The sequence below is a fragment of the Macaca fascicularis genome, chromosome 9 (genome assembly GCF_037993035.2).
Source record: "Macaca fascicularis isolate 582-1 chromosome 9, T2T-MFA8v1.1".
Lineage (NCBI taxonomy): Eukaryota > Metazoa > Chordata > Mammalia > Primates > Cercopithecidae > Macaca > Macaca fascicularis.
This window is the reverse complement of record NC_088383.1, coordinates 123,355,918-123,369,548: the sequence shown is the minus strand read 5'-3', so window position 1 is coordinate 123,369,548 and position 13,631 is coordinate 123,355,918. Positions and strand designations below refer to the sequence as shown.

The window sequence follows — 13,631 nt, the reverse complement described above, 5'->3', positions numbered from 1 at the left end:
TACTCAGGAGGCTGAGGCAGGAGGATTGCATGAGGCCAGGAACTGGAGGCTGCAGTGCACTGTGATCACACCTGTGAATAGCCACTATAGGCCAACCTGGACAACACAGCAAGACCCCATCTCTAAGATATAAAATAAGTGAATAAATAAATAAATAAATCATTCCCCTATGTTGTTCTGGAGTTAAAAAGCAAAGGAAAAGTAAAAATTCATAAATCATATCATACTGCACTTCCTGCTTGAACCTTACCAATAGTTCTTATTAAACATAGAAAAAACAAAATCCCATTTCTTAGCATGGCCTCAGGGCCTATGATCTGGCTCAGCTTCATTGTCCGGCCTCCTCATACAGGGTCTTCACTGGCCTCCCTTCTGCCCCTGGATTCTGTCACTGTGGTCAGGCCTGCTTTAGGGATTTTGCACCACCTGGGCCCCTACTAACTTCTTATCTCTCCGGAGTTCTTAAGAGAGACTTCGGCTGGGCGTGGTGGCTCAAGCCTGTAATCCCAGCACTTTGGGAGGCCGAGGTGGGCGGATCACGAGGTCGGGAGATCGAGACCATCTTGGCTAACACAGTGAAACCCCATCTCTACTACAAATACAAAAAACTAGCCGGGCGTGGTGGCAGGCGCCTGTAGTCCCAGCTACTCGGGAGGCTGAGGCAGGAGAATGGCGTGAACCTGGGAGGCAGAGCTTGCAGTGAGCCGAGATCGTGCCACTGCACTCCAGCCTGGGCGACAGAACGAGACTCGGTCTCAAAAAAAAAAAAAAAAAAAAAAAAGAGACTTCTGCTGCCTCGGCTAAGTAAGGCATCCCTCCCCCATCTGCACCCAGGTTGCTATCTACCCACCACCCAGTTACCCGCTCCATGGCTTGTGCTACTGGAACAGTCTTGTTTACTGTCTCCTTTCCTGATGTCAGCTCCTGAGGACAGGGACCTTGTCTCTCATTTACTATTTTGTGTCCAGTATCTGCAGACATGGACAGAGGTAGGCCATACATAAATATCCATTAATTTGGATGGATGGAGTTGTAAAATCATATGGATGTGGGTTCAAATCCCAGTTCTGCATGCCACTAGCTCTTTGGCCTTGAGCAAGTTATTTGAAGTCTCTAACCCTCTGTTTCCTGGTTTATATGGAAGAAGTGCTCACATCTGTCTCATCAGATGGGCTTATTCAATGGGCTAAGGCTGGCAGCCCCTCACCACTGTGTGGCATACTGTGCTAGTATTCAGTGAGATAAGTGGTAGTATTTATATTTTAAGGGTGAGGAAACCTAATGTCACACAGCCTGTAAGTAACAGAGTCAGCATTTGAACCCATGTTCTTTCCCCTGTAGGGCATGGCTGGGGAGGGATCCTGGGGCAGGACTGGGGTCTCAGCTTAGAAGGGTTTATATGGGTAGCCAGGGGGTCTGGGGTCAGCGCCAGCAGGAAGCTAAGCTCCTGCCAAGTGACCATCACCTGATCTGTGGGCACATGTTTCCGTGGAGGGGATCCCAGCCCCAGAATGGCTCTGGACCGGCCCCTTCATTCGTGCCTTCCTGGGGGGCAGGGGCCACAGCTGAGGATCTGACTCCACCATGTGTGATGGGTGGGCAGTTCCAGAGAACCGGGGACAGTGTCCCACTGCATGCTGTCCCTTGAGCTGGGTGACAGCTGGTGGGGACTCCTCATCTCAGGCTGAGTGAGGCTTGATGTCAAGACTGAACCTGAGTCCCTGGTGTCCCTGTGATGCTGACAGTGCCAGTCACTGTTACACCCTGAGCCTCAACCCCATCCCATGCACACACACCATCCGCCCACCACCCAGCAAGGAATAGCTATTTTCGTCACTGTTTTTCATATGAAGAAACAGACTCAGAGTTAAAAACCACTGGCCAAGGTCCCACAGTTGGGAGGTACTAGGCCAGGATTTAAATGCAGGTTTTTGTTGTTGTTGTTCCCAATTCCTCCCCCAGCCTGGGCCTCCCTGACATTTGCTCCTGTCTGTAGCAGAGCAAGGGCTCAAGCTGTGTCCCTCCAGCACCAGGCTCCCCTCACTTTCAGTCCCGATACTTGGGGGAACAGCACAGCGCCTCTGCTGTCCCATCCGTATGCTGACGGCTTTAACCAGAGGTTTTCTGGTGTGGCCCAGGCATTGCTTGCTGGCTGGTGGGAGTGGAAAGGTGGCTGTTCTGAGCCACGGCTGGAACTTTTCTATCCTAAATCCAGCGTCTGATTCTGACCAAGGTACCTTGGGCTTTGCTAGTGGAAGTGCCATCATCTGCCCCACCAGGGACAGCTGCGGGTGGGTCCTCAGCTGGTGGGTAGGGGCAGAGATTCACGAGCACCGAGTACTGTGTGAGTGTTCGAGAAATTGTGTTTTACAAACAGCATGGACTGAGTGGCCCAGGGTCTGGGGCCTGGCTATAGCTGTAAGTTAACTGGGCCATGGTGAGTCCCTGTGGGCCCTGGGATTCTGGTGCTGGCTTCTGCTCCTCGGCCAGTGCCCTGTGCCTCGGACACTGAGTGTGGAGAGGGGCACGTGGTTCCCTCTAGAGTAGACTTCTTGGATTGTCGTCTGTGATTAGGGCTTGTGTCCTGTTTGAAAGGACAACTGCAACTGGTGCTGCAGTTGGGGAAAATATCAGTACCCAGGAATGGCCCGATCCCAAGGTGGCCTTTCAGCCAAGTGGTAACTGCCTGTGGACAGCTTCCAGGCCCCAGGGAGACTTCTAGCAAAGCCAGCTGAGTTGACAGGAAAAGGCAGCTCCCTCCCACTTTGTGGACTTTGCTGTGAAGGACCAGAGATGGGCGTGGACCGCGAGTCCCCTGACTAGGTCCCTCCTGGTCTTGTGCAAGGCACCCAACTACCCCAGGGGGTTCCAGATGTGGTGCGGGGATGTAGGTGGTGTCCACCAGGCACTCTCCCTGTCCTTGCCCACACACACGAGCACATGTCCTCACTCCGTCAGGCCTCCTCAGGTTGAATCAGGCTGAAGCAGCCATCACTCTTAGTCCAGGGCCCCCAGAGGAGCAGCGTCAGGGCAGAGCCGTGTCTGTGGCTCTGAAGGAGGAGGAGAACCAGAGCAGGGAGAGGCCGTGGCCGCCGGAACCCCATGGCCATGCTAGCCAGACCATCAACTGTGGCCAACAAACATCTGTTTCTGCTGCAAGGACCACAGCACCTGGCTGTGTAGACAGCAGCCTGGAGAGGCCACAGCTGCCTGAGTCACTGTCCAGCTGAGGCTGGAGCCCTGAGCCTGGAGTGCCCTGTGGCCTCTCTTCCTCAGACAGCAAACCCGTGCCTTCCTCCCCTGATCCCAGAACTTCAAGGTGTCAGGGAGGCCTCTCCACCTGAGGGCTGGGCCCTGCACAGCTGCCTGGCCCTGGACTCACCAGCCCCTTCTGCAGCACCTGGATATCCGCCTGGGGTCCTCAGGGCCTATGGCTGGGCCAGGATCATGCCTCGGTCACAGGCTCGGGATGCGTGTCGGCCACGAGCCCAGATGTCCTCACTCCAACCCCTACAGACTCAGTAGAGAGCAGGTCTGTCCAGCGATAGAAGGGGCAGCCAGGGGTTTGGAGTGACCTCGTGGGTGTGGACAGTGACTCACGGAGCTGTGGCCTCTCCAGGCTGCTGTCTACACAGCCAGGTGCCGTGGTCCTTGCAGGAGAAACAGATGTTTGTTGGCCATGGTTGATGGTCTGGCTAGCATGGCCATCTCCACCCCATCATCCCTCTGAGGCCTGGCCACGCGCTGGTCTGCTGTTATATGAGCTGCTCTGTGGGGGAAGCCACTTAATCCCTAAAAGGACGTTGCCATGGCTAGCCTGGGAGGCTGGGCCTGGCCTGTCCACTCACCCCCACCTGGGAGCCTTCTGCAGTGTACTCTGGGGCAGGGTGGTTAGAGCTGGGAGGACGCCTTGGGTCCTCTGAGCCATCCCTCATCAGCTCTTGTGTCTAGTCTAAGCCAGGGCTTGGCAAACTGGAGCTCACTGGCCAAATCTGATCTGCAACATCCTTTAGTCAATAGTGTTTTATTAGAACGCAGCCAAGCTTATTTAGTTGTATTAGTCTGTGGACTTCTGAGCTACAGCAAGCAGTAGAGTTGAATAGCTGAGATAAGACAGAGGTTCTGAGTGGCCCACAAATCCCTAAAACATTTACTTTTTGGCCCTTTCCTGAAAAGATTTGCGGCCCTTTGGACCTCTGGTCTGGTCAATCCTGCCACGCCTGACTCGCTCACACAGTCCCTTCCTCCAAACAGTCAAAGTTTTTCAGGTTTTGATGTTAAATCTCTTCTGGATCTTCATTTAATATTCACATTCTTCCTGTAATCCCATCACTTTGAGAGGTCAAGGCGGGCAGATCACCTGAGGTCGGGAGTTTGAGACCAGCCTGGCCAACATGGTGAAACCCCGTCTCTACAAAAAATACAAAAGTTAGCCAGGCATGGTGGCACGCGCCTGTAATCCCAGCTACTCAGGAGGCTGAGGCAGGAGAATCACTTGAACCCAGGAGCTGAAAGTTGCAGTGAGCTGAGATCACACCACTGTACTCCAGCCTGGGCAACACAGCGAGACTCTGCCTCAAAATATATATATATAGAATTCACAGTCTTCACCATCATAATGATAATAATTAAAATAATAGTCCTTTCACCTTAACCCTGTGAGATGATCTGTCTCCTTGAAGCTCTGATAATAGGTCATTGTGTCTGTTTAATCACATGACTCATCATTTAACCCAGCATCCTTGAGAGCTGGGACTCCATCCTGTGGTCTCCTCTGCACCCACCCCCGGAGTGCATTGGTTTATCTTCCACCAAACACATATATAACACCTTTCTCCCTTTCTTATTTTTACATTTTATTTTTTAGGTTAGTAAAAACTAATGTGTACTGAATATTGAATAGTGATAGGCACACTTCGATCCTTACAGCAACCCCATGTGACAGATATTTCTGCTCTCCCCATCTTATGCCAGGTCCAGAGAGGTCAAGTGAGTTGGTCGGAGTCACACGGCGAGGATGTCCTAGTGTCAGGATTCAAGCCTAGTTCTGGGGATCGTACTCCATTCCTGCCCTGCACTGTCTCTGCATAGTGAGCCATTTTCAGAGTTTGCAGTGTCAACCTACAGGCAAAAAATGGAGGCAAAATAAATATAAGTAGAGAGTTTATTCTGACCAAATTTGAGGGCTGCAGTCCAGGAGCACAGATTCAAGTTACCTTGAATCCATGTTCCTATTGGCAGCAGTTACAAGTGAGTTTTCAAAGGAAAAAGAGAGAGTTTTTAAGTTGTTTACCAATATTTTACATTAAAATACCGTAAGCTATCCATCAGCTAAACATTGTTCTTTGTAGCATAAATTCCAGGAACCTGAAGATAATGGATGAGGCAGCTAGTGAGGAATAAAATGCCTTTAAACAGTTGCCCCCAGGAATGGGAATGGGGAGGGGAGAAAACGGTGCCCGAAGCCCCATACTCCTGTCTCTGGGCTTGATACATTTTGCACACCTGAGTAGCTCAAACTCCTCTGAGCTATTTTTCTTCTCAAAGAAGCTTAGGAGACACTCAGAAAACACTGCCTGGCTCCACCCTGGACAGGACAGGAGGCCCCCAGGGACAGGCCCTGTGGTGATGACCCCTGGGGAGCTCCTGCAGAAGAGTTCACTCCTCCCTTTGTCCTGTTCGACTCTCGGGAATCCTGACCTGGGGGGGCCAGATCCTGGGTGCCCAGAGCTTTTCTCCAGATGGGACCCGCCTGATGGGAATGGAGCTTCTTGGAGGCTGGAGCTGGAGGCCCAGCCAGATCAGACTATGAGGCCTAGGGCCCACTGGGGAGACCTTACTGCTGTGGCGGCGAGAGGACCCTTTCCCTGTGGACCCTAGGGAGCCTGTTGTTAGTGGCTCACGGGCAGTCTGTCACTGTCTCAGCCTTTTCTCAGGCTGCTGGCTGGCCAGGGGGACCAGGACAGGCTGAGACAGCAAAGATACCGCACCAGGCTGGGACTGCAAAGAGGGAGGACCATATGCTAGCAGTTACCAGTGACGCGCCCATTGTCTGCTAGGGCAGAGGTGTGCGACCTGACTCCCTTCGGCAGTGCATCTGTCGGCCCAGTACAGTGTCAGGTTTGCTTACGAAATGACCAAATTCTTTGATTCCTTCCTTTGTAGGGGGTGCCATGTGCCAGAGGAGGGCTGAAGGCTGTTCTGAGTCTGCCCTGTGCCTCGTGTCAGCTCTGTTGGTACAGGACCAGATCTGCTGCTGGACCCAGGCTGTGGCCTGGTCTCAGCCAACCCTCTGTGATGCCCTGTCAGGGTCAATCCTCTTCGTCTCAGCTTGCAGGACAACAGTCTAGTAGTTCGACTCCTGTCACATTAACTGCCCTCACTGCCCAACCTGCAGACCCTGGGACTGTGGAGGGGCCCCAGACAGTGATAACAATGGCCTCCTTGTATTTAACATGGGCCAGGCCCTGTGGAAACAGTCACGTTTTGTCTCATTGAATTTTCAAAACAACCCTAGTATTATTTTATAAAGAAGGAAAGCAAGGCTCAGAGAGCCTGTCACATACCCAAGGTTAAATCTATGAGGTCCTAAAGCCTGGATTGAAATCAAGTTACATGAACTCCAGGGTCTATATAAACAGATTGTAGAGTCCAAGCCACACAGGACTGGGCTCTGGGGACCCTTGTGTCCTCGCCCTGGGGAAGCTGGAAGGGATACTCTTGCAGCCCATGGAGTTTCATGATTCAGAAAGATGCTGGGGGCCGGGTGTGGTGGCTGGCGCCTGTGATCCCAACAATTTGGGAAGCCAAGACGGGAAGTCACTTAAGGTCAGGGGTTTGAGACCAGCCTGGTCAACATGATGAAACCCCATCTCTGCTAAAAATATAAAAGTTAGCCGGGCGTGGTGGCGCTCCCCTGTAGTCCCAGCTACTCAGGAGACTGAGGCAGGAGAATCACTTGAACCTGGGAGGCAGAAGTTGCAGTGAACCAGGATTGTACCACTGCACTCCAGCCTGGGTGACAGAGTAAGACTCTATCTGAAAAACACAACAAAAGAGACCCACGTTCAAGGGTGCTTACACATTCATGACCTGTCTCTCATAATAGTAATGCAACAAGTTACCTCTTTTTCTCCCCTATGGTTGCTGTATAAAGGTAGCTTATGGAAGCATAGTTTCATAGTCTAGTGCCTACTGTGCAGGTGGAATAAGGGAGGAACAGAATGATTTCATGTTCTATGCTTCTAACACAGTTGCAGGTGTTTTTTACTCTACTCGAATTGCACACGTTCATCCTCATCCCACACAAGCAGCTCAGGGTCATCTTTGAGACTCAGTCCAAAGATCACATCCCCTGGGCATCCTTCCTTTGTCCTAAATGTTCCTCACACCCTCTTCTGGTTCCCACAGAACTTTGACCTTGTTCATTATAGTACTACTGTATCACAATGCACTTGACCAGGAGCTGTTAAAGATTTACCAGCTACTCAAGCTTATTTTAGGACTGACTCGTGAAGTTTCAATGTGTCCCTCTCAGCTAGCACGTGGAAGTCATCCACTATTTGCTGAATGAGTGATTGAACTATATACTATGGTAAAAGTGTAGGATTTAGAAACCTGGTCCTCTTTCCCCATGTGCTATTGATTAGCACTTGTCTTTTTAGAAAATATATTCTATATTCTATTTAAAAGCCACAATAGCTATCCCAACAGCCTGGCACTCTCTGGACCGTTAAGTGTGTGATATATCATGTGCATAATGATATTTTGTGTGTGTGGTAGTGAGTTTGAGCCTCATTTTGCAGGGGAGAAAGCTGAGTCTTGGCAAGGTTAGAAAACGTGCCCACAGCCCTTCCATGGCTACAGATCAAACACTATGGACTCTGACTGATGGGATTCATGATATTGCGTGTTCTCCCTCCCAACTTGCTTAAAGTTTAACATCCAGCTGGGCATTTTTGTCTTCTAGACTTCCACCCAAAGAGTTATGTCCAGTTGCTCCCAGTGTACTGTATCTGCAAATGTTTGTCTTATTTGTTCATACCACAGATTCCAGAACGGAAACAGCTTGCCATCCCAAAGACGGAGTCTCCAGAGGGCTACTATGAAGAGGCTGAGCCATATGACACATCCCTGAATGGTACATCCCAGCGGCTGGGGCTTGGCAGGGCAACTTACTGCTTCCTTCTCAGATGTTGGTGCAGACTTACCTGGGGGTAACAGATATGCTCATCCTGGGCTGGGTGACAGAGGGTAGCCTGGGCTGCTGTGACAGGAAAGTATGGTCCAAATTGAGAACTGGCCACAGAGCATTCAGCCTTTAGTCTGAATGGGGAGTGAAGACCCACAGCAGACCTAGCGGTCCTGCAAGGAGGAACGAGGGATGGCACATAACAAATAGGTTGACTGTGTCTGATGTTTTCTGTGGTTCCTGCCTGCAAGTTGTGAGATTTCAGCACAAAGGTGATGGAAGAGAGGAGTTTTGGCCAACAGGCCCAAGGCCCTGGTCAGCAATGGAAGTGGTGGTCAGGCTGAGTCTGAGCTCAGTTTCCACGTTCTTTCACTGGACTCATAGTTATGGTGCTCCCACTGTGTCAGGGACAGGAGCCCAGTCATCCCTAGCACTGACATTCGGTGAAAGAAGACAGACAACAAATAAACAGCATGTGTCAGTGGTGATAAGTGAGAGGATGGAAAACAGAACAGGAGCTGGGCTTCTGCAGGACAGGGGAGTTACTTTAGATAGGGAAGGCTTCTCTGATAGCATGACTTAAACAGATTCCTGAATGAAGTGGAGAGTGAGTCAGGCAGATACATTCAGGAAGAACTTTCCAGACAGAGAACATGGTATCTGCAAAAGCCCCAAGGCAGGAGAGCTCTGGGTATGTCTGAGGAACAACAGGGAAGCCAGCATGGCAGGAGCAGGGGAGAGTGACAGGAGATGGGGACACAGATGGGGCTGCCAGCCACAGGAATGACTTTGGCCTTTCTCTGAGTGAGGAAAGACTGCAAACCTCCAGAGGGTTACTTAGGGACTGGCCTAACTTAGTGTATTAGTCTGTACTCATGCTGCTAAGAAAGACATACCCAAGACTAGGTAACTTATAAAGGAAAGAGGTTTAATGGACTCACAGTTCCACATAGTTGGAGAGGCCTCACAATCATGGCAGAAGATGAAGAGGAAAGACGTCTTACATGGCAGTAGCAAGAGAGAGCGTGTGCAGGGAAACTCCCCTTTATAAAACCATCAGATCTCGTGAGACTTATTCACTATCACGAGAACAGCATGGGAAAGACTCACCCCCATGATTCAATTACCTCCCACCAGGTCCCTCCCATGACACATGGGAATTATGGGAGCTACAATTCAAGATGAAATTTGGGTGGAGACACAGTCAAACTTATATCACTTAGGTATTGAAAAGATCGCCCTGGATACTGTGTGAGCAGCTCTGTAGGCAGGGCTCATGCTAACACCCTCTGTCCTTGGCTGATGGTTCGCAGCCTGAGGAAGTTGGATCAAAAGTGCTCTTGGTTTGGGGATTTGATTACACAGGAAGGCTTCGAGGTTCAGGAAGAGGTGGTTGTGACCCTCATCTCTGGGGCAGCTGGACTGTGGTCCTCCCCTTCTGGCTTCCTTCTCTTTCCTTCCTTTGTAAGTGAAAGGGCTTTCAAAGCATAATCAATCAGCAGATATAAAAGGCCAGGGCCCCTGGGGCTGGGAATGAACTAGGCTGAAGAAGGTGTTGTTGGTTCCATAAAGAACAGGACCAGGAATGAGATGGAACCAGCCTAAGTGCCCATCAACCAATGAGGGGATAAAGAAAAATGTGGTACATACACAGCACAGAAGACTACTCAGCCAGAAAAAGGAATAAAATAATGTTTTTTGCAGAAACTTGGATGGAACTAGAGGCCATTATTCTAAGTGAAGTAACTCAGGATGGAAAACCAAATATCCTATGTTCTCACTTATAAGTGGGAGCTAAGCTTTGAAGACCCAAAGGCATAAGAGTGATATAATGGACTTTGGGGACTAGCGGGGGAAGATTGGGAGCAGGGATGAGGGATAAAAGACCACATATTTGGTACAGTGTACACTGCTCGGATGACAGGTGCACTATCAGAAATCATCATTAAAGAACGTATCCACCTGAACCCCAAAAACTATTGGAATAAAAATAAGAACAGGACCAGGAATGAGATGGGACCGGTGACTGGGAGAGGCATGGGATTCCCCTGCCCTTCCTTCACACTTACCTGCCGCCTCCTGCTGGGAACTCTGTGGGAGGTGATCGCCTGTTTGGGTTGAGTCTATTCTAAGACACTGGCTTTGTGGGCAGTCGGCACTTAGCACTGACCCACTGAGCATGCGAGGTGGTGCCAACTCACCAGTCGGGCTGTGATTTCAGACCAAGGGCAAGGGTGCGGTGCTGCCGTCTGGATGCGCGTTGAAGGTGGAAACAGTGACTCACCGCGGTGAGCACCTCCCTGCCCTCAGGTGCGGTCGGGCCAGCAGGGGCCTGCCTGCCAGACGTGCCAGGGGGCCGGTTTGTGGGGCAGACGCTCCATCTCGACACAAACAAGTGGTCAGAAAGGCCAGCGCTTCTTGGTTTTGTCTCTCAACTGTGAGTTCATACTTGTCGTAGCCGGGACTAGGGGTCATCCCAAGGACAGCTCGAACTCACTGTGTGGAGTGGGTCAAGAAAGCTCCGAGATGGAGGAAATCCAGCTGCGAGGTGGGAGGGAACATAGTTCTGCCTGTCCTGCCAGCCAGCGAGAGGCCTGGGGATGACTTGGGGAGAAGCAGTCACAGTCAGCACAGAGCGAGGCCTTCACCTGCCTTACAAGCTGGCCTGGCCTCAGGTCCTGCCTGGTCAGTGTGACATGCAGCATGTGGCCAGAGAAATGGGTGTGGGCCCCAGCCCCTTGCTATAGTTGGTGGCCATAGCGATTTGCTGACTTCCTGCAAAAGGTCAGTTTCTTGGATTCTTGACCTGCTGTATCAGCCCTGTCCCCACACTGCTCCCCGGGTCATGTCCCTCTCTCTGAGCACATGTGTAATGAGTGCCCTGATGGCCTGTGCTAGGGGTATTGGGGTCTGCCCTGCTTGCCAGAGATACCAGGTACTTCGCTGATGGTGTCTTACCCTGGGGTAATGCTAGTGGCTATAACAACCCAGCAGCTTCTGTCTACAGTAACACAATGCAAACCTGTTTCTCACTCAGGGGTATTTCAGTGGGGGGCATTACTCATCCTCATGTAGATTAGGTGCCCAGGCTCCGTCCATGTTTGTTTCGGCCACCCTCAAGGGCCACAGAATCCTCTGCAGAGAGAGAGCAGAGAACCCCTATCTGCTTCTTAACAGCACCAGCCAGAAGCGACACACATCACTTCCACCCACAGTCCCTTGGTGACAAGTAGTCACATGGTCATCTCTGGATGCGAAGGGGTCTGGATCCAGGAAATGTTGTCCTTGGCTCAGCAGTGGCCTCACCCAACAGCCCATACCTCTGATGGGCAAGCATTAACCTCTGGTGGACTGGCAGCTGGGTTGCCACATCTGGGTCTCTCTTTGTGTCTCTGCACTTGGACGTACTCCTCTCTTCATCCTGTCTCTCTTCTCTTCCCTCTGTCCGTGCTCCTGGATGTTGTGCAGGTCACTCTGGTGGATTTCTCCCCAGTGGAGTCCCCAGATGGGTGCAGATGCCCGAAGGAGTCATTTACGCCACGATCACCTTGGGTACTGCTTGCTCCCTGAGCTGGAATGCCAGTGATTCTTGCCTGCTGCCTGGCTCTCAAAGATGTGTGCGTGCCCCGAGGGTGGCCACCGCCTTCTTCCTGTCCTTGTGCATGGGTCCTGCACGTGCATGCTCTGTGCAATCTTCCCAGAGGAGCCACCTACCTGGCCTTCCACAGTCCCACCCCCACTGCCCTGAACGTGCTATCAAAACACATGGCTAAAAGACCCACAGTGTGCATGGCTGTTCTGCCCTCAGTTCCACAGGACATAGTGAGGTAGAGTCTACCTAGGGATGGCAAACGGGGATGGAATTATCTCAGCATCCTGCCTCTCATTCCTGTTCACCCTGCACCTCCTAGAAGCCAAGTATCTGTTTTCAGAATATGGTACTGTTTTTGTTTGGTTTTGTTTTGGAGATGGAGTCTGGCTCTGTCACCCAGGCTGAAATGCAGTGGCATGATCTTGGCTCATTGCAACCTTTACCTCCCAGGTTCAAGCGATTCTCTTGCCTCCACCTCCCAAGTAGCTGGGATTACAGGCATGCAACACCAGGCCTGGCTAATTTTTGTATCTTTAGTGGAAACAGGGTTTTGCCATATTGGCCAGGCTGGTCTCGAACTCCTGGCCTCAAGTGATCTGCCCTCCTCAGCTTCCCAAAGTACTGGAATTGCAGGTGTGAGCCACCATGCCTGGCCAAGAATATCCAGTGTTTGTGGTGTGCTATTATGATCCCTCTTACGGGTAAAAATAATTATTAATATATTTGCTCTAAATTTCCTCCGAGCTACTCCAGGAGTATGATTTATTGTTCTTTTTCTTTTTTTTTTTTTCTTTTTTTTTTTTTTTTTGAGACAGAGTCTTGCTCTGTCACCCAGGCTGGAGTGCAGTGGCGCAATCTCTGCTCACTGCAAGCTCCGCCGCCTCCCGGGTTCACGCCATTCTCCTGCCTCAGCCTCCCGAGAAGCTGGGACTACAGGCGCCCGCCACCGGGCCCGGCTAATTTTTTTTTTTGTATTTTTAGTAGAGACGGGGTTTCACCGTGTTTGCCAGGATGGTCTTGATCTCCTGACCTCGTGATCTGCCCGCCTCGGCCTTCCAAAGTGCTGGGATTACAGGCGTGAGCCACCGCGCCTGGCCTTTTTTTTTTTTTTTTTTTTGAGACAGAATCTCACTCTGCCAGCCAGGCTGGAGTGGAGTGGCATGATCTCAGCTCACCGCAACCTCCACTTCCTGGTTCAAGCGATTCTCCTGCCTCAGCCTCCTGAGTAGCTGGGATTATAGGCATCCACCACCATGCCCGGCTAATTTTTTTTGTATTTTTAGAAAAGACAGGGTTTCACCATGTTGGCCAGGCTGGTCTCAAACTCCTGACCTCAAGTGATCTGCCCAGCTTGGCCTCCTAAATTTCTGGGATTACAGGTATTAGCTACCATGCCCAGCCTCTTTTTTTCCTCAATGTTTTTTCTTTCATACCTAGTCCTGTTAATGATTTGCTGTTCTTAGCCTCCTAATACCCCCATGGAGGAGGATGGGCAAATGTTAGAATTCTTCATGAAACATGTGGGGCAACCCCAGAAGCGCAGAACAGTGGAGACTTACCCAAATTCTTCACACTAAACTCTGTAGCCTCCTCCATTAATTTTTGTTACTGAAGGAAGAATCCCAGTGACAGTGTATCATTTTTAAAATGTCACTTATTATACAGATAATGCAATACTGGCAATAAGGAAACATTTTTTAAATTACCCTGATCCTACCACCCATCAAATCAACTATTTTGAGCTTTTTCTATGTTGCCTTGCAGTGCTGATCTATTTGCACGTATAGTTCTAATTGTGCTTTCTCCCTTGTCATACCTTAGGGAGTTTATTGAGCTGCACACCAGTCT

The 13,631-nt window shown here is 50.7% G+C and overlaps 1 protein-coding gene across 50 annotated transcripts in view; it reads left to right on the top strand.

Moving 5' to 3' along the window:
- The window catches only part of AFAP1L2 (actin filament associated protein 1 like 2), a 108,156-nt gene that overhangs the window by 71,843 nt on the left and 22,682 nt on the right, over window positions 1–13,631 (top strand). For 28 of the 50 annotated variants that reach the window (XM_074002810.1, XM_074002809.1, XM_074002808.1 and 25 more), the window contains one exon: window positions 8,050–8,140. In XM_074002810.1, coding sequence (XP_073858911.1) covers window positions 8,050–8,140 — 91 coding nt within the window. Of the gene's footprint in view, window positions 1–8,049; window positions 8,141–11,659; window positions 11,744–13,631 lie in introns of all 50 variants that reach the window. The other 22 variants (XM_074002798.1, XM_074002796.1, XM_074002782.1 and 19 more) reach the window with 1 other exon arrangement.